A 25145-nucleotide genomic window follows, 5' to 3' on the forward strand; every position below is an offset into this window, starting at 1 on the left:
CTCTCTGATTTTCCCCTTCTGCTTCTCTCTAACACTTTCACGGACCTTGAGATTACATGGGACCCACCTGGATAACCCAGAATAATCTTCTATTTTTAAGTCAGTTGATTGCAACCTTAATTCTCCTTTGTCATGTAACCTAGCATACTCACAGATTCCAAGGGTTAGGATGTAGACATCTTTGGGGGGCCATTATTCAGCCTACTACATTATTCAGCCTACTACTACCTATCACTAATACCAAACTGTTTCACACAATACATATCATACAATAATTCCTCAGTAACTGTTGGCTACCATCATTTATTACTACTTGCTTCTCCTTGGCCACTCCCCAAACCCCCCAGTAACCCAGCTGCAATTTTGAATTTGAGGAAATGAGAAATTGCTCAGTTTACATTTAAGGGGGGGAGGTGGGAAGCAAACCCAGATTTTTGGTGGTGGTGGTTTTGTGGGGGCGGTGACATTCTCATACCATAAAATTCATCCTGTGAAAGTGTATAATTCAGTGGTATTTAGAATATTCACAAGGTGTGCAACTGTCACCATTATCTGATTCCATAATATGTTCATCACCCCAGAAAGAAAGCCCGTACCTTAAAGTAGTCGCTCCTCATTACCCCTACCCCCAGCTCCTGGGAGCCGCTAATCTACTCTCTGTCTCTATGGATTTGCCCATTCTAGACATTGAGTGTGAGTGGAATCATATAATATGTGACCTTTGTATCTGGCTTCTTTCATGTACCATAATGTTTTTGAGGCTTATCCATATTTTAGCATACATCAGTACTTCATTCCGTTTTTTGGCTGTTGACTAATATTCCATTGTACGGATAGGTCACATTTTGTTTATCCATTTATCAGTTGATGAACAGTTGGGTTGTTTCCACCTTTTGGCTATTATGATAATGCTGCTCTGAGCATTCGTATGCTAAGTTTTTGTATGGACATATGCTTTCGGTTCTCTTGGGCATATACCTAGGAATAAAATTGCTGAGCCATATGACAACTCTGTGTTTAACTTTTTGACTAACTACCAAACTGTTTTCCACAGTGGCTGCATCATATTATATTGGCTTCACCATTTTACATTCCCACCAATCTAGATTTTAAGTTATACAAAATATCAGATGAAGTGGCCTACAAATAAAATATCTGAGAGCCAACATACTAAAATAGTTACTATTTGTATTTTAATGTGACTTCTCTGAAGGAAAAGAAATTGAAATTCATAAAATGAATAACTTTTCTGTTGAATCAGATCCTCAAAAATCCAGTAGAGGGAATTTAGCTTTGGGTTTTCCCTAAAAACTGATGTCAATTACAGATTGGCCCTTGCCCTTGGCACTTGCCATCTACCTCTACAAGGATTAAATCATGAGCTGCTGCAGCTGCTGACTTTCAGCAGCCCCTGAAAGGAGTTCAGGGTGGAGAGCAGAGATGAGGTGCTCTGGGAAAAACTGGCAGAACAGGTCTACAGATAGTTAGGTATTTTCAGGAGCTGATTTTATGAGCCCAGTTCTTGTATCTCCTCATATCTAGAAAAGCACTAAGATCCTTCATGGTGACGTCTGCTGCTCGTGACTAGCAGTAACCTTCACAAGACTCACAGAAACCTTCTGCAAAATATATGCTCTTGATTGCATGTACTCCCCCTTCACCAAAATCACATGTATACGGACCTTCTCCCCACCTCTTCAGGGCAGCTTCTCAGAGCTATCTGAAATGCTGCCTCCCAGGTTACAGCCCTCATTTTGCCCCAAATAAAACTTAACTCGCAATTCTCGTGTTGTGCATTTTTTTAAGTCGACACTGAGGAATATTATTTTTATCTATGCATGACTGAGAACTTAGGATGTTACGTTAGTATTTACTTTCTGATGCCAATGAAAATAGTAGCCTATAAATTGGCACTTCACCCTCAAATTATACTGGTGTCTGGGCCCTCGTCTTGTTAGAAAAAAAAAAACTGGCAGCTTCCATTATTATTCATAAAATGATCACATGTAGATTTGGCATACTAAATATAATATATGACTGCATACTTGAATGTAAAGTTGTAAGAGCACATGTTTTCTCTTTTCGTATCAGAAACAGTAAATGATACCTCCATGGGTAATACAAATGAGGAAAAAATCCTTAATAGATGTTGTATAAAGTTGCATGAGGTAAAAAAAAAAAATGACCAGTTTTCTAGCTTAGGTGCTACAACATATCACATTGCAGTAATAGGAACAGTGCTTACTGAAACATAAACGTTTCTATGGGAATAATGCACCAGTGTCTCTCGTTTGCCTACCTTAAACTCAAGTGATTGCTGAGGAATTCCTTTCTCCTCACCAGGACCAAGCTAATTGTTCTTCACCCTCTTCTGACCTCATGCAACTGCAAAGTCAAGATTTTGTGACCCTGACTTCCGTCCCTACCTCTGACACCTTCCACCCCATCAGAGACATGAGGGGAGGAACATGAAGTTGGGGGGTAAAGCAGAACTAATTGGAGACCCTGGTTCACTGACATTTACCAGGCAGAGGATGCTGGACAAACTACTTAACTCCTTCAGCCTCTCTGTTCACAAGTAAAATGAAGGAAATCATCATACTAGTTTACAGGATTGTTGTGACTGGTAATGACTCACAACAATGCTTTGAAGGTAGTAAGAGCTACATAGGTGTTTGTTAAGTAAATTAAGTACCACATTCATTGACTGCACATAACAAGTACTCAAGAAATAACTACTGTTATTCAGTCACTACACAAATATTACTTGACCACCAGACCCTCCTCTAGGCACTGGGGATACAGTCGTGATCAAGACAGACCAAGTTCCTTCTCCAAGGAGCTTACATTCTAGTAGGAAAGACAATGAATAAATATATAAATTAATAGCCAGTCATAGTATAAGTCCCATAAGAACAGTGAAGTCGTTTCTGGGGTGGGAAAGTAGGTGAGGGGGGAGGGCACACACTGTGGTACTGTTTTAGAGTGGTCAGTGAAGCCCTTTCTGAGGAAGTGACATTTAAGTAGAATTGCCGCTCACCTTGCTTTCTTTAGTATTTGCTCCTTGACTTCTCCCTTCACATTTTGGTGGCTTTCTCTCGTGCTCCTGATGTCCCTATTTGCCTCAAAATTTGATTGAGGAAAGAGATGGAATCAGGAAGTTTTTTTGATCTGTAGCTCAGTATACTAAGGAAGGGTTTAAATGTTCAAGTTGTGAGTTTGTCTTTGTTCTGAGTAAATATCCTTACCTTGCTCCCAGAGGAAGGGTACTGGGCTGGCAACCTCGTGGTCACATTTTATTTGACCACCATAATCACCTCTGTTAAGTTCATGTTAAACTCAAAACAACAAAAATGCTCCTGGCTATCATTTTTTAAGTGCCAGACACTGAGCAAGGGGGCTTACAAGTGTTTTGTCATTTAATCCTCACAGCTAACTTTATGAAGTAAATATTATGTCTCTTAATTACAGATGAGTGAAGAGACTTTATCCAAAAGCAGACAGCTAATAGTAGCAGAACCAGGATTCAAGCATAGAACTTTCAAAGCATCCACTCTCTCTAGCACCCTTATCTGCCTGCAGTGATCATTATCACTCATTCTCATTAATTCCATACTAGAAGAGTAAGATTACATGGTTTAAAATACAATGTATTATATATTTAAGGATTTGATGTTTGCTTCAGTTAGTAATTTTTCTGTATTAGGTATTAAGAAAATAAGGTAATTTTAAAATTTACCTTTAATTGAACAACTACTTTTCATTCAAATACAGTATTTCCCTGATATGTACCAGGCACTGTTCTAGGTGCATCATCTATTTTTCCTGTATATACATTTAATACGCACAATAATCCTCAAAAGATAGGTACTTATCCTTATTTTATAGATGAGAAAACTGAGACACAAAGTGATCAGCTAAGTATCCAAAGTTAAACAGTACATGATGGAGCCAGACACTGGGTCTGTTTATTGCAGGGGCTTAACCTACATCATTCTCCTTCACAGAGAAATGAAAAGATGCAGTCTCGGTTCTCCAGAAGCAAAGCCAAAGATACTATCAGTGTAGGCTGATAGATCTAATAATTTACATCTACATGTTACAAATTGTATCTCACTTAATCTCCACAGTAACCTTCATGAAATGGTGGTAGTGGTAGAATGATATAGGTGGTATTATTAAGTGTTAGTATTAGCTATCTGCTAAAATATCTGCCATTCACAGCAGACTGATCCATGCTGTCTAAAGGATCAGACAAAGGTGAAGAATCAGACAAAATGCTGTGAGAACCCAAAGGGAGAAGGGGAATACTTGCAGTAGGATCTTAGTACTTGAAGGGGAGCTTAGCTCAGACATTAAGAAAGCTATCATTTGACCTGGGCTTTGAAAAATAAAACTGGCTTCTATAAAGGTCTCTAATGTTATCCCCAGTTGACAGAGAGTGTATCTAAGAGGAGTAACTTGGTCACATAGCTAGTTGACAGGGCAGGGCTTATAATTCGGAGTCAGACGTACTACCATTGCACCACGAGGTCGCTATAATTTGGTTTACTTTCCCCTTCACCTAGCACCCTGATCCTTGTGTCGAACAGCGTACTAGGAAAGACTCATTGGCCTTTTGACATCTCTTTCTGAAGAAAGCTGAGTCCCTGAATCTGTTGGACTCCAGAAACAAAGTATGTAAGGTTAAAGGGAAAAGAGAAGTCACAAAAGATCAGGGTCAGCCAGATCAGCCACTCCTTAAGAGTCAAAAGATCCTGATTCTGCTATTGATTTTCTGTGTATGTGGCCTTGGACCTCGCTCTCCTTATCTGTAGAATAATATATAGGCCAGTGTTTCTCAAACATTTGCATGCACCTGAGTTACCTGGAAGGCTTCTTAAAACAAAAATTGCTGGATCTGGGATGAAACCTGGGTTTTTATATCTAACATGTTCCCAGGTAATGCTGATGCTGCTAGGTCAAGGACCAAACTTTGAGAACCACTGATCTCTTCTCTGAGATCTTATTTCCTCTCTAATTCTCTACTTAAAAACTGCTAGCATAGAAATCAGGAGTTACACCTCCAACTAAGTATGCTACCTTGAGCAGTCGCTTAACATTTCTCTGCCTGTTTCTTCATCAGTAAAGTGGGACTCACAATTCCCTGTGGCATAGGATGAATGAGAAAACTTTCTCATTTGAAGGAAACCCCTTTCGAAAAGGATAAATTACCAATTGTGTAACATATCCATTTGTTAAATGAAGATTCTACCTTCAAAGTGAAAAAACAATAGAAAACGTCTCTTTTCCCTTTTTTATATAAAGAAAAAGAAGCTTATTGCAAAAGGAAGTGTACTCAATGGAGAATGTACTTAAAATCCAAATGACCCATGAGGGACCCCATCCCGTTTGGAGATAAAAGTTTCCCTGACATCTATTTAACAAATTAATAAAAAAGAACATAAATAAAAGAGAATAATAACTTAGGGTTATCTGGGCACCTGAGTCTGTGAGCCCTTTAGGGCCTTGGCACCTAAAGAGAAAGGGGAAAAAGATCCTGTTCTCGGAGGCTTTGAAAGTGCCTCTCCTTGAGGCGTTAGGGAAGCTCTGGGGGCCCTAAGAGCTGAAGGGCTGAGAAGCCTGGGGCATGAGTCTATTTGATCCAATAAAGAGCCAGGAAAAAAAATGGCTGGTAAGTAATTTTGCTATTTCATTTGGTGCAAAAGAGAAGGCAAAACACCAGAATATTCAATGAGCCAAAGCACAAAATGTGGTATGGATGTGAATGCAAGCTGACCCCTTCTCAAGAACATTTCTAAGCCTGAATGAAGCACTCACTGTGGAGACTCATGGACAATAGCATGCATCTTAAAGCGTAATGACCCTTTTGTTTTTCTGATAGGAGAAGATGAGGACGAATTTGAGAATTTCATGCTGCCTCTTACAGTCTCTTTTGAAACAGTGTTACAGATATTCAATAACAACTTTAAACAAGAAGATGTAAAGGTGGGTTTGTTTCCAAACATGAGAAAAGACGATTTTGTTCATTCTAGGATGTATAGATTCAGAAAAAGGTCTGCATATTTGTGTGTGCTTTGTGCTTCATCAATCTTAATTTCCCAATTGCATGTGTCTTTGAGTTGTACTTTTCATATAAGTACTTTTCTAGTTTCTTATACAAATGGACTTTGAGGTTATCGAATGATTTCAAAGAGCTTATGATTAGATGATGCATTTGTCTCTCGTGGCAGTATCTTTTAAAAGAACATTTCTCGTGGGTACACCACTTTAAACGTCCCTATTCCCTCATCTACCCCACACTATATGTTTCAACATACTTATATGGAGGAATGCACAAATGTGCACATGCCAAAATACTGCATCTCTAAATATTTTTAAACAAGAATTTGTGTAAATCAAGACTTTATTAAATGGCTAGGCATATATGTATAAATAGGAGCTGGTCTTGAAGTATTGCATTCTTAAACTGAACAAAGTGATCAGGGTAACTGATAGCTAAATAAGGTTTTTATGTGCCTGTGGGAGCCATATTAGGATTGATTTGACAAGTCAGTTCAGCTGTGGCAACAGTCATAATATCTAAGACAACATTATGTTTTATTAGTAAAATCCTTAAGTGTAGCAAGCTGTCTGTGACAAAACAGCCCCATATTTTAATATGGGGGATGGGGAGCACAAGATCTGCTAAATAGGAGTAACATCTTCTGAAATTCTGATGTATCAGGGCTGTATTAAATAGATTAACACTGGTCATTATCCTTAAAAGACTAATAAATATATACCGAAAATGTAGGCACCTTTATCGGTGATACTTGAGTCGTGTTTTATTGTTATTTGAAATGTGTTGAAAATATTGACAGTCATTTTGCATGACTCCTCTTCTCTCTACCAAAAAAAAAAAAAATTAGCAGTAAGAAGCCAAATAGAAGAATGATGGCCGTCAGTGATTGTTTAGTGTAATTCTTGTACTAAAAAATAATTAACCAAATACTGTACCTTTTATTTTGACATAGAGTTTTTGAAATGAATGTTTATCAACATGCAATAGTCATAGAATTTTTAAAACCAGAAAGGGATCTTAGAGATTTTCTTTGTGTTTATAGTGTTGCTGAAATTCTTCACCAGAGTTTCTACTCAGGTTAGCTATATTTTTGAGATGTCTCCCAAATATTTTTAATGACCAGAAAAATCTTTGCAAGCTTAAGGTGGCTATTGCTGCCCTTTATATCAAAAAGAAGCCGTGAGGTTGAAAAACACTATCTTTATAAAAATTACATTTGTCTCATTTGAAGATTTCATTATACTCCGAGCCCGTTTTGATGTAATCCCATCTAGTTTGATAGAAACCATCTTCCTAGAGTCATTTTGAATGGAGTTCCAGTGATATATCCCTAAACCAGCAAGTTCTTAACGACCCTGGAAAGTGACTGCTTGATTACACTTTAACGGTATTTGCAAATAAAATCACAAGTAATTAAGGGGAAATCTCCAGGCTTTTGAGCAAGTTTGATGCATGATAACTGCCTGATTCAGCTTCATCTAGAGTAATGCTGTGTAGGCAACAGCTACTGAGATCAATAGCAACGTAATGATAGTGGCAGAATTAAGTGAGTAACCTGAGAACTGTGCCTCAGAATGCATGCAGCTGCCACGAACCAAGGCCACACAGTGCACTCCGTGCTTCCGTCCTAAATGTTCATCAAAAGACGCCCTGCAGGAAAATGGAGTTAGATGCTCTTTATTGCTGATCGTGTCTCTTGCCACATTTATCAGGGAAATTGGATTAGCAGTTGGCAGCTGCAGGTAGACAAGATTCTGCAGTGATTAAATATGCAGCTTGGCTGCATTTGTTGTGACAGACCTTTAGTAAATTCTACTGTAAGCACCATCTGTCTAATTTGTATAAAGAAAACTTGGTGCTTTAAGCTACCGATAAAGAACTAAATCTGTTGCTTTATCGTAAACAAAACTTTTGCAGTAAATGCTTTTAAATGTAATTTATTAGGTTAAGCCTATTTTTCTATCATGATGAATAAATAATACATGCAGAAGTGCTTTCAGGTACTTCATTTTGCAAGTACTAGAGATAAAAACAGTTCTGTTTTGTTCTTCAATAAAGTATTTAGTATTCCAATCCACAGGAGGTGATGCCGTTAAAATATCTCTATGAAAATGCTGCAGGACTGCCAAATTCATTTAATTTGCAACCCTTACCAGGATTTTCTAACTGCCTATTTATTGATAGATATTTTTCAAATGCGGATTTCAGGATAAACATAAGCATTAAGGACCTACATTGCCAAACTGAAATATGGTTGTGAGAGGAGGAAATGCTGTAAAACTCTTAAATTTATAGCTTTGTTTTCTTACTTAGTCCTAATAAAATTGAAGAGAACATTGAGTTTTTGTCTTGGGTTTCTCTTTTCAAAGGAAAGGGAAAAAGAAAGGAATTGCTCTGACAAACCCTGGCTCTAAAGCGTTAGTTCACAGTACGTGTTTCCCCGCTGTGATTGCACCCATAGTAAAATACAGTCCAGTCCTCTGACTCCCCATGCATCATTTTTGTTTTCGCCATGACGTCATCAGTTTTAAGGGAAATGAATGAAAACTTCTAGGAGGAAGAGGGGCAGTTAAATAGGAACCTGCTATCTTTAGTCCCTTCGTAAAAACTCCACAATGTTAAATTATTTAAAATCCTAGATTTTCAGCATGCGCACATTAAAAGTTTTCGCACTAAGTGCCAAATGTTGCAAACAGCACTTTAACAGAATGATTTTGCTTTGATCCCTGTAGCAGTTCCTGAATAATTTATCACAGGTTATTGCCTTAATTCTGGAGAGGGATAGAGCAATAAAGGCAGATGAAAACACTCCAGTTGAAACACCTTGGGGCCTGCTCATTCCTCTGACACGGCTCTTTTGTTGGAACTATTTAGAGGTTATTAAGATGTGTCTCCAGAATTAAGAGTATGCTGTAAGGATGAAGACAGCCATCTTAATTCTAAAGACAAAGCACAATGACCCTTCACCTTCTTTTTCTTTGTTGTTATTATATAGTAGAATTATGAGGATAATATTATAGCTGCCCCCAGTAGTGCCACTACAGTAAAGGGTCTGTCAGACTTTCCATTAGAAACCCTGTTTTGGAGGTCAGGGTGGAAGGAGCCGCATTTCAACTGTTTCCCAGCCCATCCTTCTCACACTTGGCACACAGACGGCCGTTCACCATGCAGGAGACTGCAGCACCGAGCAGTTTCTCCTTGAACTATCCAAAAAAGGAATCCTTAGGATTAGATACCCCAGACCTGCCCACTCCCCCAAACAGCCTCACTTTATGAGGACCTCTCATTTTTCAGGTCAGTCAAGTGTTGGCTAACTGTAGGAGAAAGGCAACTTTTGAAATAAACCTCTTTGTGCTGTTTTAAGTGAGATGGTAAACTGTGGCTCTTCCTCCCCTAAATTTCAGGTCATCCCTTGATCTCTGAGATTGTTTGATAGCCTGGTTGAGCTCCTTGTTCACAGTTTTCCTGGTCTCATACCAGAACTGGGTATCTTTTGACTGTCAAGAAAGTACTTCCTTAGTGTTGTTTGAGTGTCTGTATAGATTATTACAGTACTCTTGCTGCTTTGAGATAAAAGATTGTTTGAGCATCAGAGATCTGCTTCTCACATTAACACTGCATTTTCCTGCTCAGTCGAATCTTTTGAAAACATATTTAGTTATTATACTGTCATATGCTTCCTCTGCTTTGGAGTAACATTTTCTAAAATGGACATAATTTCATAGATTTGAGTCAGTTAGAGCCCTTCTATTAACTTGGCATCTCTTAAGAAAAAAATTTGTGATGAAATAAATATTAACCTTTTTGTGTAATAAGGGTAGTCTAAAATATTTTAAGAGCCTTTTGCACTAGACACAAAGTAAAACTTATTGCTCCTGTTGACCGATTTAGAGTTGAATGGTGATGAGTACCTTATGTATATGTGAAAACTGAAGATTATTTGAAGAGTAGCCTGTAATTTGTAAGTGTACATAATAAAAATAGAATCAAAAAGGGCCACTTTAATAGAAAGACTACAAAGAGAATTAGTCAGAATAGAATTGTTCAAAGACTTCTTAGAAGACATATTCTGTTCTGGAAGCTGCAAGAAATGTGGAAAGCTGAGAAAGAGGAGAATAGGTTCCAGGTGATGAAAACAGGTTACATAAAAGGCAAAATGGTTTTAAAAAAAAAATAGCAGTCACATAAGAGAACTACACAGAGAGACTAGCCGATTATAGAAAAACAAGGACTGGTGAGATTATGAAAGGAAAAAGAATAAGTTATTTTAAGAAGCAGAAACAAAAGTTCAGGGTTTACAGATTCAGAAATTCAGATTACCATCATTCTATAAGCTGTTACACAGTATAGAAACTGAATATTCTTATGAACAACTTTCAGTTATATTGAGTCTCATTTTAGGTATGGGGCATTGGGGAAAGGGGATCAAAAATTACAGATACTTGTGACATAAACTATTTCCTACTTTGAAATTTTTGTAGTCATTAAGATGAGGGTCAGCATTCACTTCCAAGTCCTTAATGATAATTTAAACGCCTTCCTAAAGAGACTTTCATTTATTACCAAAGTGTGCGGAAAAGAAAATCTGATAAAATAGTTCAGAGACCATTTTCTGGCAGAATATTTCCACTGAAAACAGTATCTTCAGAAATCACAGTTGCGTATCTCAATTATCCCACCCCCTTGTTTTGCAATTATGTTTATTTGTACTCTTTGTTCTGACATTCTAGCATCTGTTCATGGGTTTTCTTTTTCACTTCCCAAGCATCTTCCTAAGGACAGCTTAATTAAGGGTCCAGAGTGCCAGTCAGATCTCTTCTATTTAAGAGTCAAGTTTTCATTTTGTTTTGTTTTGTTTTCTCTAAAACTAAGTATTTATGGAACACTTATGTATGTATCAGGCATTTTTATATAAATTTATTCCTGACAGTGCCTCTGTGAGAGAGGCATTATTAGCCCCTTTCAGAGATGAGAAAACTGAGGCTGATAATTTGCCTTGCCTTAAGTCTTACAGTTAAGAAGTAAAGCTGGGTTTAGATTCAAGTCTTCTGATATTGAGTGTAGAAGAACTCTTTTCCTTATATCTTTTCCTTGCTTGGGGAGTGTGAATGCCATTCTGGGTATGCCACGGTACCAATAGGTCATCTGGCCAGTTTCATTTTGTCCTAAGTTACTAAAGATATTCCTTAGGGATCTTTAAATGCCAGTGTGCTTTCAGGTTAGACTCCAAATTGCATGGTGGGACTGATTTCTTGCAAGCCAATGTGGTTAAGATTTGTTGTTATTAAATAATGTCTATACCCTGTACATTTCTGTTTCGTGGAATTATCAATGCTCTTTTTTTTTTTCTAATTTGGCGTTATTCAGAAACAAAGTATGTTAGGAATCTAAATGTTTCTAAGCTATTGGAATTATGACTCAGCTCAATTTATAAGAAGCAGAGTTGGTCAGCAGATTTGATGGTCTGTTTGCTTAAAAAGTCTGTGACTTTCTATAGAAAGAGATCTGAGCGAGACATTTTAGCTAATGAATCAAAATCAGATATGTGGTCATTATTGCCTGATTATTACTCCATCTGCTCTGTGCTAACGTGAAAATCAATTACTGTGTCTCTTTCCCACTGACAGCGTCTGTTGATCGGGCTGGCAAGAGATCTTCGAGGGATTGCCTTTGCACTGAACACAAAGACCAGCTACACCATGCTGTTTGACTGGATGTATCCTTATTACACTGTGACAATACCAGCTCTGTGCACAGAGGGATGCCAGGCCCCTGGCTTTCGTTTAATAGTATGGCACAGTAGGGAAGAGGAAACAAAGCTAAATGAACTAATGTGTAATCAGCTAAAAATTACAGCACAGTGGCAGCAGTACAGATAACTGAGCACAGCATTTGGAGACCCAGCTCAGAGAGGTCACTTTTTTGGTGCCATTAAATATTGACACCTTAAAAAATCACATCCCCAAATGATTGTTTATGTTGGGGTTGCAGGGATAATTGGGCTGACGTCTCTAACTCAAGATCAATGGATCCTACCATTTGGCATTTTCGAGGAGATTTGGATTCCTACTCTATCTCAAATAGCAGAGCTGAGGACACTTTATCTCTTTGAGGCTCAGGTTATCATGCTGTAGTTTTTCATCATCATGAAAATATTAATGGACATGAAAAGGGGGAAATAAATTGTTAGGATTTTCATTTGATATAAAATTTGAACTTACCTTTGCCAAGGCTTAGTACAGACAGCAAAATAAATAAACAAGGAAACAAACATCCCCCCACAGAAATGCCTCATCATTAATAGTAAAAAGATTTGGTGTTAGGCAGACCTGGCTTGAATTCCTAACTCTCCATTTGCTGTGTAAACTTTGGCAAGTCTTTTCACCTCTCTGAGTTTCCTCATCTATAAAAGGAGACATCCAGTATCATGGCCTATTGTAACTATTGAAATAGGTAACGTACTTTGTGTAATGTCTAGAACATAACAGGTAGTCATAAATGGTTACTGTTAATATTGTTTTAACAATATTGTACGAATCCTCTTTGATCTTAACAGAAAGTGATAGTGTATGCAAGTCATGTAAGTGTAACATATGTTTTCATGCCTTTATACGTGAAACCATCAGAGCACGTAAGAAAATTCTGTAACCTTAAAGTTATTTTTTAAGTTACATTATTTGTCAGTTGCTCTTTTCAGACCCTTCTTATCATAAATAAGAACTTCCCTCATGAATTGAATTACAAAAGAAACTTCCCTCATAAATTAAATTACAAAAGAAACTTCTTAAAGGCAGTCTTCAAGTACTGATGACACAGTTATGGCCGAAAACATAACTAACAGGATCTGGGCATGTTTCAGGGAGAACGCTACACATTAAAGAAATCGTTTAGCATTAATTTTGAATACTTACTTACATTTTTACTTACTATTAAAACCTACCTCATCAGATTTATGTGCCCATAGAAGGGTTAGAGATAAGAATTTTCCATGCCGTTTAGAAATCAGTATGTCTTTATGTCAGCATACAAAGTACATGTACAGAGATTGAAGATTTTAACATGGAAAGTCATACAACTCTTTTAACTGTGCGGAATAAACTGGAATTACATATGACCCTTTCATTTCTCTAAACATAAATACAAGCTCACAAAGCAAAAACTTTCATTTATTTGAAATATTGTAAAAACCTAACTTTAGCACTTTAAAATTGATGGTGATCTTGAAGCCAACCTACAACTCTAGGAGGTCCAGCAATTAATGCTTCACGTTTTCCTCAGCAACGATCTTAACTAAGAGTTCAGATAAGAACTTTCCCCTTAGCATCAAAGAATAGAAATATCTGTCATAATTGATACTGCCTAAAATTTATAGAACATATTGTAATTTAAGTTTTTAATTAAGTCTGTTTTCCATTTCCTCACTTTGCTCCTTCTTTTGGGCACCTATCTGAAATGAAACTTTTGTCCAGCAGATGGCAGAAAATAGCAAACGGAAAACCTTTGGACTTAACTTTTGTTTTGGGCTAGAAACCACTGTCTCCTCCATCTGACTGTAGACGTTGATGTTATCAGGGTCAGGGACGGAGGGCCAAGTGTCAGTTATGCAGGAAGTTATGTTAGATTGCCAAACGGGATGGTTTGGTACCGTCCTTGCTTATAATAATTGAGTTTCAGTAGCAAATCAGCTTCCTTGGGAAAAGGCCAAAGGCTTTTCATAATTGTATTGACAACAAAATGAATATGATAAATGGTGTTCATTCAGTTGAGGCAAGATTTATAGTTTTCCTTTGGGCAAGGGATAAAAGAGCAAATATTTATAATAATAGTAAAATTTGTTTAAAAGTTACATTATTTGATAATTCAAAGAGCTTTATTAAAATATTTCGAAATACTTTAAGCAGTTTCAGGTGATAGAGTACAGATTCTTTCCAAAGTATTCTAGTAATGTAAAAAACGAGCAAGTATATGATTAAAAAAAAGAACATGGGTATGAAAGTCATTTATTCTTCCTAAAATATTGATATGTCAAACCGTCAGTGATGGTTCTAATATTACTGCTGGAGAAAGTTTATTTGCCTTTTATCCACATAAATGTGTGTGCTTTAATTTGCTGTATAGTCCTTAGCATACAGAAGAAACATCCTATAAGAGCACATGTCATCTTAAAGTCAAAATGCATTTTATTTATCGTGATTATTTGATAAAATGCTATTTTAGTGGTTAGCTATTTAATTTAAAAACATTTCTATAAACACTGCATTAACTGGTACACGGACTACATTGCTTATCACTCTGTCCTTCCAAACCTAAATTGCCTGAAACTACACAGCAACCATGTTGGTAAATTGTCCCACTACTGGAGAACAGAAGAAGAATCACTGCTATTTCTTTGCCCCTATAGTGAGAATGCAACAATATAAAAGCACCTTACCTTGCACTGTATTTAGTCCCCTTGTTTAAACTTTTTCCAGATTATACTTAAACTTAAGTATCAAAAACCCAGCGGGAAATTGAAAAAAATAAAAGAATGTGTAGGATGCTGTTTCCTCACACTCATTCTTTTAATTGTCATGATCCTGATCTTTGAGTACACTGTTTTTCAGTCACGCAGTCAGTGCTGTTGTTTAATATGAATAAACACATTTTACAAAGACAAGGCAAGACAATGAAATTTGTAGGGGAAAAAAAAGAACTTTGGAATAGGACAGTCTTAGGTTCCAGTCCTGGGTTCACCACTTAACAACCTGTGGGGTTTGGGGTAAATTACTTAATGTCTCAGAATCACAGTTTTCTCCTCCATGAAACAGGGCTAATAATACTTGTATCACAGGTATGTTGTAAGAAGTGAGTGAACTGACATATATAAAGGGCCTAGTACAGTGTCTGGCACAAAGTAAATATACCCCTCCACTGTTGTTAGTTCCTTTCCCTAATATGGAATGAGACAGAGGAATCCAATTTGCTCACTTATTCAGCAAATTTGGCTAAGGACTGTCCTAGGATTCATGAGGGATGTAGATTTCTTACACTCAAATCCCACCCCAAAATGATGTTACAGTTTAATAGAGTCAGTTAGGTATCTACCTAAACAACTGTAATAAAATACAGAAGGTGATAAGTCCCATAACAAAGATAGAAATAAAGTGATTGCATTTAGCTGGAGCATCAGGAAAGGCTCTGTAAAGGTGAAGATATTTCTTTGGGTCATATCACATAAGTAGGATTGGACTATTGGAACTGTGAAGTAAGAGGTTTTCAGTTGGTCTAAGCACAGGTTTAGGAAGGAGAGTAGTAGAGAAGTTATTTTGTTAAAGATACACTTATGGTTGGACACGCAGGTTGTCTGGGACCCTTGAATATCAGGCCAAGGAACTGAGACCCTTATTCCATAGATGGTATAAAGCAATTGATGATTTTGACTGACTAACAGAATCAGAATTGTATTTCAAGAAGAGAATAGTCAGCAGTATGTTGGACAAACTGAAATAGGGAAGAAAGTAAACCTGAAAAATTGCTGTTCAACAAGCGTATGTTGAGTGCATTGTGCCAGGCATGAGAAATGAATAAAATGATTGCTTTTTATAAGAATGAATAAAATGGATCGTTCCTTAGAAGCTCATAGTCTAGTGGCCATAACAAATAACTAATAAACCATCAATGTGTTGTAACAAAGATGCATGCAAAGGACCATATGAACATTTAAGAGGAAGAGATTGGTATTTGGGGCAAAAAGTAGGCTTCCCAGGGAAGTAAAAGTTGAGCTAGGTGTTGAAAGATGGATAGGCATTTGCCAGACCGAAAGAGAGGCGGCTTCCCAGCAGCAGTTGCCTCCATGAGCAAAGGTATAGATGTTTCACATTCAAGGAATACCTTTCAATTAAGCTCTGAACTACAGGCTATTTCTGTTCTGGAACCACATCCTCACACTCTTATCTCCTAAAATTTTTAACAAAAACCTCTTTTGTTGCCTTCTAGTATATTAGAATGCTTTCTCTACTGTGAAATCTCAGAGGAAAAGAATTACTTTTTTTACTCATTTATGCTTTCTTGGGGTCCAGCACATAGTAAGTAACTATTGGATGTATGGATGGATGGATGGATGGATGTCATCAAGAAGCAAACCTCATTCTTTTCAGTTTTTCATATTTAGCATCTTATAAGGCAATAGCACATCGTTAATTTTTTTGTTTTTTATTCATCTGGTGTTGACCTTAGGAATCCTTTGAGGAGATCTAGGTGAAAGCAGTGAGATCTGTGCCACTTCTACCTAAGGTCTCCCACTGTCTTCCTCCTTATCCACATATACATAGTTCTCACAAGGCCACTGGAAAATTACACTCCTAGAGCGGGTTCTGATTCTCACCGTGTAATCTGAGTCTGGCACTCTCACTCTGAAACCCTTTTAACCTCCCTGCTTGGTAGACCTTTACTCTGCTTTCCAGTAATCACTCATTTTCTCTGTGGCAGTCACCTCTGTCAGAAGCATATTAGAGTTGGCACCACTCTCATTCCACACAGAAAAGGGAGCATCCCCTCATATCCCGGGCCTTATCCCATAGTGAATACAGTGTGCTCTGAAAAGTATGATGGTCCTGATGTCTTTAGAATGCCTTGCAAAGGGGCTTCTGTGTGCTTATGATATTCTTAGATTCTGAGATTTGGGTCTTTTCAGTCTCCTGATGAGTCTTCCAGATGCTTTCCCACTCGTGATCACTGAGTTTGTACTCAGATCTCTTGGTGGAATATTTTCTCACCTGGACTGCTCTGGCACTGTTTCAGAATTTTGGTACTCAGAGCATTACTATTATGTGTGTACCACCCAGACTCAAGCATGAATTCACCAAGAAAAAAGACCATGTCTTACTTATCACTAGATCCCTGGCACAGTACATAGCACAGAGTATCTACCATCTATCAAAAATAACAGATTTTCTAGTCCATAGAAAAAAATAAAACAAGTTATCTGACAAAATAGAGTTAATAATCAAGTTTATTGATTTTATATTTTTCATTTTCATCCAACTGAAACCTCATTCACACATACACACTCACTTCTCATCTCCTCTCTCTGCCTTATTTCCTTTGTAGCACTTTCTAAAGGATCATATATCTATTTTATTTTCTGTCTTATTAGAATATAAATTCTACAAGGGCAGGGATTTCTTTAATGTTTGCTTCCAGATGGCTCCAGAGAGTCTATAACAGTGAGAAGACATTTATAGAATAGACCTTCAATAAATACTTAAGTAAATTTTCGTATATATTCAAATACAGCCTTAACATGGTATATCTAGGGGGACAAAAGTATTGCTTTTTACACTTTTAGGGAGCCTGACACTCTTAAGGTATTTAAGGGCTTATTTTCACTAAATGTTATGTGAATTATTTCCTGAAGCTTCAAAGTGAAATGCACAGCTTAAAAGAATCAGATAGGTAGGTCTAATCAAGTATGCTACACCTCATTTTTAGGTTGGCAGGTTTACCACAACAAATATTTATTGAAATCTATTTTGTGCCAGGTCCATGCATACAATAAGTACCTATGCTATGCTCTCAAAAAGCATATAGTAGGAGAGATAAGGTGCTATGATAGCACTAACACAGGGTACCAGAGCCTTACATAGGAGACACACTTAGTCATGGGGGGATTAGGGGAGGTGTCACGGAGGCTTCTTGGAATAATTGACATGTATATTGAAATATGAGGGACAAATAGGAGTTAACAGGGTCACAGTAGGGAAGCACAGGTCTTTGCCCTTGAGAAACTCACTATCTATTGGGGCAGATGGGTAATACAAGCAACCAACCGTAATACAGTTTGTTATAAGAGAGACGTGGTCAAAGTGCTCATTGAACTTAGATGAGGAAGAGATTGATTCCTTTTGAGAAAAAAGAGAAAGTTTCACCATTCCAGGGAAAGTAAAACTTGAGCTAGATGTTGAAATACAGTTTGGAATGTGTTAGGCAGACAAAGCAGCATAAAGAGGAATAGAGACAAGAGAGAGTCGGCATCAGTGGGTTTGCAGAGAATTAAGAATGGCCAAACCATAGATAAGGGCAGGAGCACTAAGAGACGAGACTGGAGGTAGGCAGGGACCAGATATTAAGGACCTTGTTTGCCACGCTAAGAAACTTGAGATTTATTCTAAGAGCAGGGAAGAAAATTGTCATCTTTCTCACCATGGAGATCACTACCCATAAAAGGAACGACATGAGGTGATTCCGTTCAGCACTTTCATCTGAGACAAAAAGACAAGTACATTGAAAAACATCAGAAAGAGACAGATTTAGGGATTAGGAAAAGAAGAAGGAAATGAAGGTAGTGGTGTAGGAAGGGGTTTTTCTGCTGCAGTTTTAGGCCTTAATTTTATATTTCTGTGTCCATTTGTTAGGAGGAGGCCAGTTATGGGTTAAAGGGTCAGTGGAGCTGAGTCGGAGTTTTCCAGGTTCTGGTGGTCTCAGCCAGACTTAACAGAGACATGCACTCCTTAGTATTGATGAGGGTGTTTGAGAATTTCTCCTTGAGTGTACAAGGGACTACCTTTGAGCAAACTGACCTTGAGTTGAGATTAAAAATTACCCAAAGCTTTTCTTCAAGCTGTCATCCCCAGCGTTCCTTGGGGCTATAGTGGGACTAAGCAGAGTTAAGTCAACAACTTAAAAGAATGTAGATAATTTCTAAGCTGGGAGATAAATACATGGGGTTTACTATTTCCCTCTACTTTTATGTATTTTTAAAGTTACATAATAAACAACATTTTTTTCTTAAGTAGTTTGATGCCCAGCAAACTCTGATAGTAGCAATTCACATTTTTTACCCTCATTAACTAAACTTATTTTCCTTTCCTGCAATATTAAGCATAATTCTTTAAATATGTTACATGATACTTCATAAGTATGCTAAACATAGAACAAATGTGGATTCCTTTTTTTTCTTTTTAAGTGGCACCAATTTTCAGAAACAATATTTCTTTTGACCCTTAAATTCTTTAACAGGCTTTATAAAAGGTACCCAATATATATTCCCATTCTTCAGAGGGCTGTTGAGCAGTGGTATGGAGAGCCAGCATGTACAACTCCCATCTTAAAACTTATGGCAGAACTGATGCAAAACAGGTAAGAGGTAGGATAGGCAAGTGAAAAGGTCATTTACTATTTGGTAGCACTCTTTGGAGGTCAGACTTTCCTGCCTGGTGTCTGTATATTTAAGGCTTAGCAAGAACCCAGGAACCGAAACTTAAGATGATCAGTTGAAGGCAGTAGAATTAGAGATATAAGGTTGAGACTTTGAGCGAGAAAGAATTTAGTATACTTAGGTGTATATGGGGACTATGGGAACTGGGAAAAAAATTGGAAGACTACAGCCACCGTTATTTAAAAGATTCAAAAGCACAATATGGAGGAAGGTAGGTTTTTGTTTTGTTTTGTTTATAAATTTATTTATTTTTGGCTGCGTTGGGTCTTCGTTGCTGCGCGCGGGCTTTCTCTAGGTGCAGCGAGCAGGGGCTACCCTTCATTGTGGTGCACGGGCTTCTCATTGCGGTAGCTTCTCTTGTTGCAAGACCACGGGCTCTAGGTATGTGGGCTTCAGTAGTTGTGGCTCGCGGGCTCTAGATCGCAGGCTCAGTAGTTGTGGCGCACGGGCTTAGTTGCTCCGCAGCATGTGGGATCTTCGCGGACCAGGGCTCGAACCCGTGTCCCCTGCATTGGCAGGCGGATTCTTAACCACTGTGCCACCAGGAAAGTCCCAGGGCAGTTTTAACTGTTTCATCGTTTAACTGCAGTTCTGTAGAGGAGGAAAGGAGTTTAGAGGTCTCTGAGTTGAGATGCTTTATTTTATGGATAAGGGAACTGAGTCCCAGAGCAATTCGTGGACACATAGTTTGTCTCAGAAGCCCTGGTGATTGTCCCTGCCTTGACTTCTAAGTTATCCTTCTTCCTCTGTGCCAAGATGCACACATGTGGATGATTTATGCACTCACAATTTTTATTTAAATAGCAACTACCACACTTCTCAGAAATTGCCTAGGTGACCTTATCATTTGCATAGACAAGCAGAGGTTCAGGTTCTTCGTATATAAATGTTAACAAAGGTGTAGCTAAAAGAGAAAAACTGCAATAAGATAATTAGTTTTACCTCTTTAAAATATGTCATTATGAATATGGCTTAGCACCAAATTACCTGTCACTTAGCCATCCTGTTTCATCAGTTCCTCTTTGTAAGTTGAGTGTTGGAAGGGAGATCTCCCGACAGGGAAGGAGTATGGGTTGCAACTCTAATTTGATCTGTGGTGCTGAGTTTTTCACAGCAGTAATTTAAAATTTTTAAAACAAGAGGTGGGAAAAGACCTGGCAAATAAATAAATGTGAGTATTCTTTTGAAAGCTGTTAGTTTTTTTAAAACTGTTCTCTAGGTGCCTTAAATACTAAATGAAGGGTGGCTATATAGTTTATATTAGAAATTTCGTTTTTATTAAATTACAGTTTTTTCAGCCAGATAATTAATAGTTCATATTACTGATATAACATTCAGTACTAAAGGAAAAAATCATTACATTGTATATTGTAAAGTATTTTACATCTGCCATAGGTGGATAATTCATATCTAGCACAGTTGTCCAAAGAACTACCTGGTAAAAATTTATAATCCCAGAAAATGTTATCTTGTCTGTATTTCTCTGGAACCTAATGTGAATTATGTATATACATTTCTTTAATCGGAATTCTATGCCAACAATCAAATGTTTCCAGTAGTATTTCTAATAAGTTATAATTGCACTTAATTCTGAAGCATTTTGAAAAAGCATAGAGAAGCAGCAATTTATTCTATTCCTAGCAATTTATTCTGTTCCTTGGCAAACATCTTTACTTTTTGGTGTTTCTTTGCTATGACCTATTTCATATTTTTGCTGATCCTTTTAAAAATATACCATTATTTCTTAAAAGCAGAGCAGCAAGGTATATTGGAGCCAACTAAAGCCAAAGTGATGTTAAAAAAGCAAATATTATGTCAGGATGGCATGTCAGTCCTTTACATTTTTCAGACTGTTCCCCAACCTGTTAGGAACTAGGGAAGTAGAACTGTTCTTATTTAGAACTTCTGGGATTTGTTTCTCTTTACTTGAGCTATGCTCAATGGAAACTATAGTCTGTATGTAATTTAATGTGTTTGAAATATGCTTGAAGTATCAGGTGAATCATTATGCATATGAGCAGTATTAAAGGTACTTAGATTTCCTCTTATTTTATAATTTGTTTTAAACATGTGTATTAGGCACTACAGGAGATCTCAAGTGTAAATCTCTATCCAAGTAACTATATAAACTTATACATACTTGGGGTTTTCTTTATTATTATCTGTCAACCACTTTGCATGAAAGGAGAGGGTATAAGAGGTCTGTGATATAGGATGTCAGGATATTGTTTTGACAGATAAAAAGTGAATTCTTTGAATCAGCAAATAAATGAAAATATTTTTATTGTTCTAGTATCTTTATAGTGAGAGAAATAGCACACACATTTTATCAATACTTGTTTAATGGAATGACACTTTAAAAAAGGGATAATTGTACTGTTGCTACTTCTAATAAATGAAAATTCTGGGTATTTTAAACCTATATTTGGTTTTTTTATCTGCACATATAGTCTAAATTTTTGCTGTATTTCTTAGATCCCAGCGTTTGAACTTTGATGTATCATCTCCTAATGGAATTCTTCTCTTCAGAGAAGCTAGTAAAATGATTTGCACTTATGGTGAGTATCCTTTTCCATAGTTGTCTCTGCAATATAACTTTTATCTCTTTGGAGGAAAGAATGATGTTAGTTATTTTGTTCTTTTGAAACCTTCATATCTGTATGAATTTTTGAAGTGGGTAATAGGGGTGCAAAAAGCCAGGTAGCTATCATATTGACATCAAGAGAAATAAGCAACATGCCTTTGACTACAGATCATGCCTGACCAACTTGATGAATTTCTTTTAGATGAAATTGCAGTGTCAGTAGGCAAAGGGAATACACTATAGATAGAATATTGAAAAGTTACAGCATATTGAAAATTGCTAAAAGTTACATCAGGGAGTTTAGTGTATTGGGTCAAAGGATGCTTAAACCAGTATGTCACCGGCACTGAATTTTGGAAAAATATCCTGGTAAATATTTTATTGTAGGAAATCTGGGGGCACTGCATCCTAAGAATCAGAGTTCTACAGTAATGATTGTTCTATTCAATTATAGTACAAAAAAATGTGGTTAGTAGTTAGAAATGAGCCTTAGAACTACCATAAACCCTAATATTTGCCAATTCTGACAGCTTCATCAATGAAATTCTCAACTCTCTGAGACCTTTATGTAGCCAGGGAATGAGGATATGATACAACAGATAAGAATCCTCTGTTAGTTTGCCACACACTGACTGAATACTAACTACAGGCTGGACACTTTGCATTGTTCTTCTTGAGAGATGTCTCTCTGTGTCCTCCTTTCCTTTGTCCTCTTCTTTTTTACCTGTCTGGTCTTACTTTCCCAAATCAACAGCCAACTCTATGTTTGGCCTCAAAAATTGCCTGTGATTCTTATACTTCTTTCGGAGCACCTAGAAACAGATTTTACAAAATTTTGTAAAGCTTCTTTAAGTGAGTGTGTGTATGTAGGAACAGCCATTAAAAGCGTATTAGTTTATTTTGTGTATGGTGTAAGAGAGTGTTCTAATTTCATTCTTTTACATGTAGCTGTCCAGTTTTCCCAGCACCACTTATTGAAGAGGCTGTCTTTTCTCCATTGTATATTCTTGCCTCCTTTATCAAAGATAAGGTGCCCATAGGTGTGTGGGTTTATCTCTGGGCTTTCTATCCTGTTCCATTGATCTGTATTTCTGTTTTTGTGCCAGTACCATACTGTCTTGATTACTGTAGCTTTGTAGTATAGTCTGAAGTCAGGGAGCCTGATTCCTCCAGCTCCATTTTTCTTTCTCAAGATTGCTTTGGCCATTCAGGGTCTTTTGTGTTTCCATACAAGTTGTGAAATTTTTTTGTTCTAGTTCTGTGAAAAATGCCACTGGTAGTTTGATAGTGATTGCATTGAATCTGTAGATTGCTTTGGGTAGTAGAGTCATTTTCACAGTGTTGATTCTTCCATTCCAAGAACATGGTATATCTCTCCATCTGTTTGTATCATCTTTAATTTCTTTCATCGGTGTCTTATAGTTTTCTGATAGTTTTCTGCATACAGGTCTTTTGTCTCCTTAGGTAGGTTTATTCCTAGGTATTTTCTACAGCAGAAACTAACACAACATTGTAAAGCAACTGTACTCCAATTTAAAAAAATTAAAAAGCATATTACTCTTTAAAAAGTAAAGCCTATTTTAAAAAGCAGGAAAACAGTTCTTTTAAATTGTTTTTACTTGAACTCAAAATATTCTGGGACTCTGTTCCGTATGCACTGTAGGCCTCTGTTAAAAATGCTTAGTTTTAATTGTACATTTGATTTTTAGAGTTTGAGGTCATAAGTGTATAGAAACTACAGAAAGCACCTATTTAAGACAGTAAACGTAAACTCTCCTATTTTCATCTGTACCAGCAACTATATTGCCACAACTTTTGCATCTGTTGAAAATGGACACATTAGAAACATATAAAGTAGAAATGCTTTGCCGCCCAAAGGTAAAAATGGACCCCTTTTTAAATGTTCTCAGTACAGTTTGTTGTGTTTCCAGGGTATATCTAATTCCTTTCAGTGTCTTATCATAAAAGACATACGACTGGAGCTTTTTCCAAAAGAATGATATCTTTAAAAAAACATAGATTTTGGCAATTAAAAGATCTGAGTACCAATTCTAGTACCAACCCATATCAACTCCATGACATTCAGCTAATACACTACACCTCTGTGGCCTAGTTTTCTCATATGTAAAATTAGAAATAATGAATACCTACTGACCTGCCTGTCTAGTTAGGATTAGAGGTGGTTAATTGAGCTACTCTGGGTAAAGGGCTTGGCACAGGTTGTGACATGGCTTAGGTACTCAGTGAATATGCCTTTCCTTGATCCAAAGCCATTCTCTTACACTCACAGAACCAGCCTCCTTTGGATAGGGGTTCACTGACCTCATCACTTTTTTATTCAGGAATGCCTTCTGTTTGGACCATGCTGTCCTGCTTCCTTCTGCCTGTAACAAGTGCTAAGCGTCTATTTCCTCACTTTTTAAAAAGAAATACTTCCCCGTTATGAAACAATGCACGTATAAGAATTTCTTAGTAGTCAATAGACCTTTAACTATACAAATGTTAGTTTCCTGTTACCAACCACAGTCGTATCTTTCCTTCCCCCTTTTCTGGATCCAGTTTCTCTTACTAAGTGAGGCTTACTCACTCTTACAGTAGGGCTGATAAGAGCAGCAACTTCCTCCTCTTCCAGGATCACTGAATCTCTAGTATAGGACAGAATGTTTGTCCAGCAAGTGATACCAAAAGGAATCTCAGAACAACGCCAAGTCTATGGGCTTCAAAAGCTATTCAGTCCTCTGTCAGGTTGTTTGACATAGACAAAAGCATTGCAGCAAAAGTTGAGAAAGAAAACTGTGAGGATTATATTGGAGGAAGAAGAAGAGGAGGAGGCAGAGGGAGAGAGAGGAAGAAAAGAGAAAGAAAAGCAGAAAAAAGAAAAAAGAAAAGAGAAAGCCTTCAAAGCATTCTTGAGAAGAAAAGCCAATAAGGAGTTTTCTTACTCTGAAGAAAGGCTAGGAGATTAGGGTAAGGTTCTTCTCCTTAGTTTGGCCTAATAATAAGGGTTGCTTCCATTTTTTAATCAGCTATTATGTGCCTGCTCCTATACTAGACCATTAATCATACATTAGCCCATAGAATCCTTAAGGTAAGTATTATTATCTGCCACTCACTAGTCACTTGGCCTTGGTTAAGTTGCTAAGCCTCTCTTGCTTCACTTTCTTGTTAAACAGAGAAAATAATACCTACTTCATAGGGTGGTTATGAGGATTCAGTTACATAGTGCATGGAAAGCCCTTAGATCACTTAGCTACTGTGACTACTGTTAGGAAGAAATTGAAGCTCATAGAAGTTAAAGAGTT

At 37.2% G+C, this 25145-nt stretch overlaps 1 protein-coding gene across 1 annotated transcript in view; it reads left to right on the top strand.

Annotated features, from left to right (window-relative positions):
- RANBP17 (RAN binding protein 17) overlaps window positions 1-25145 on the top strand; it is a 317091-nt gene that overhangs the window by 237803 nt on the left and 54143 nt on the right. Inside the window, exons 19-22 of the mRNA XM_007465527.1 lie at window positions 5885-5988; window positions 11692-11780; window positions 19073-19180; window positions 21735-21817. Of these exons, the coding sequence (XP_007465589.1) occupies window positions 5885-5988; window positions 11692-11780; window positions 19073-19180; window positions 21735-21817 (384 nt within the window). The remainder of the gene's footprint in view (window positions 1-5884; window positions 5989-11691; window positions 11781-19072; window positions 19181-21734; window positions 21818-25145) is intronic.

This window comes from Lipotes vexillifer, unplaced genomic scaffold (assembly GCF_000442215.2).
Source record: "Lipotes vexillifer unplaced genomic scaffold, Lipotes_vexillifer_v1.1 scaffold621, whole genome shotgun sequence".
In the NCBI taxonomy this organism is placed as follows: Eukaryota; Metazoa; Chordata; class Mammalia; order Artiodactyla; family Lipotidae; genus Lipotes; species Lipotes vexillifer.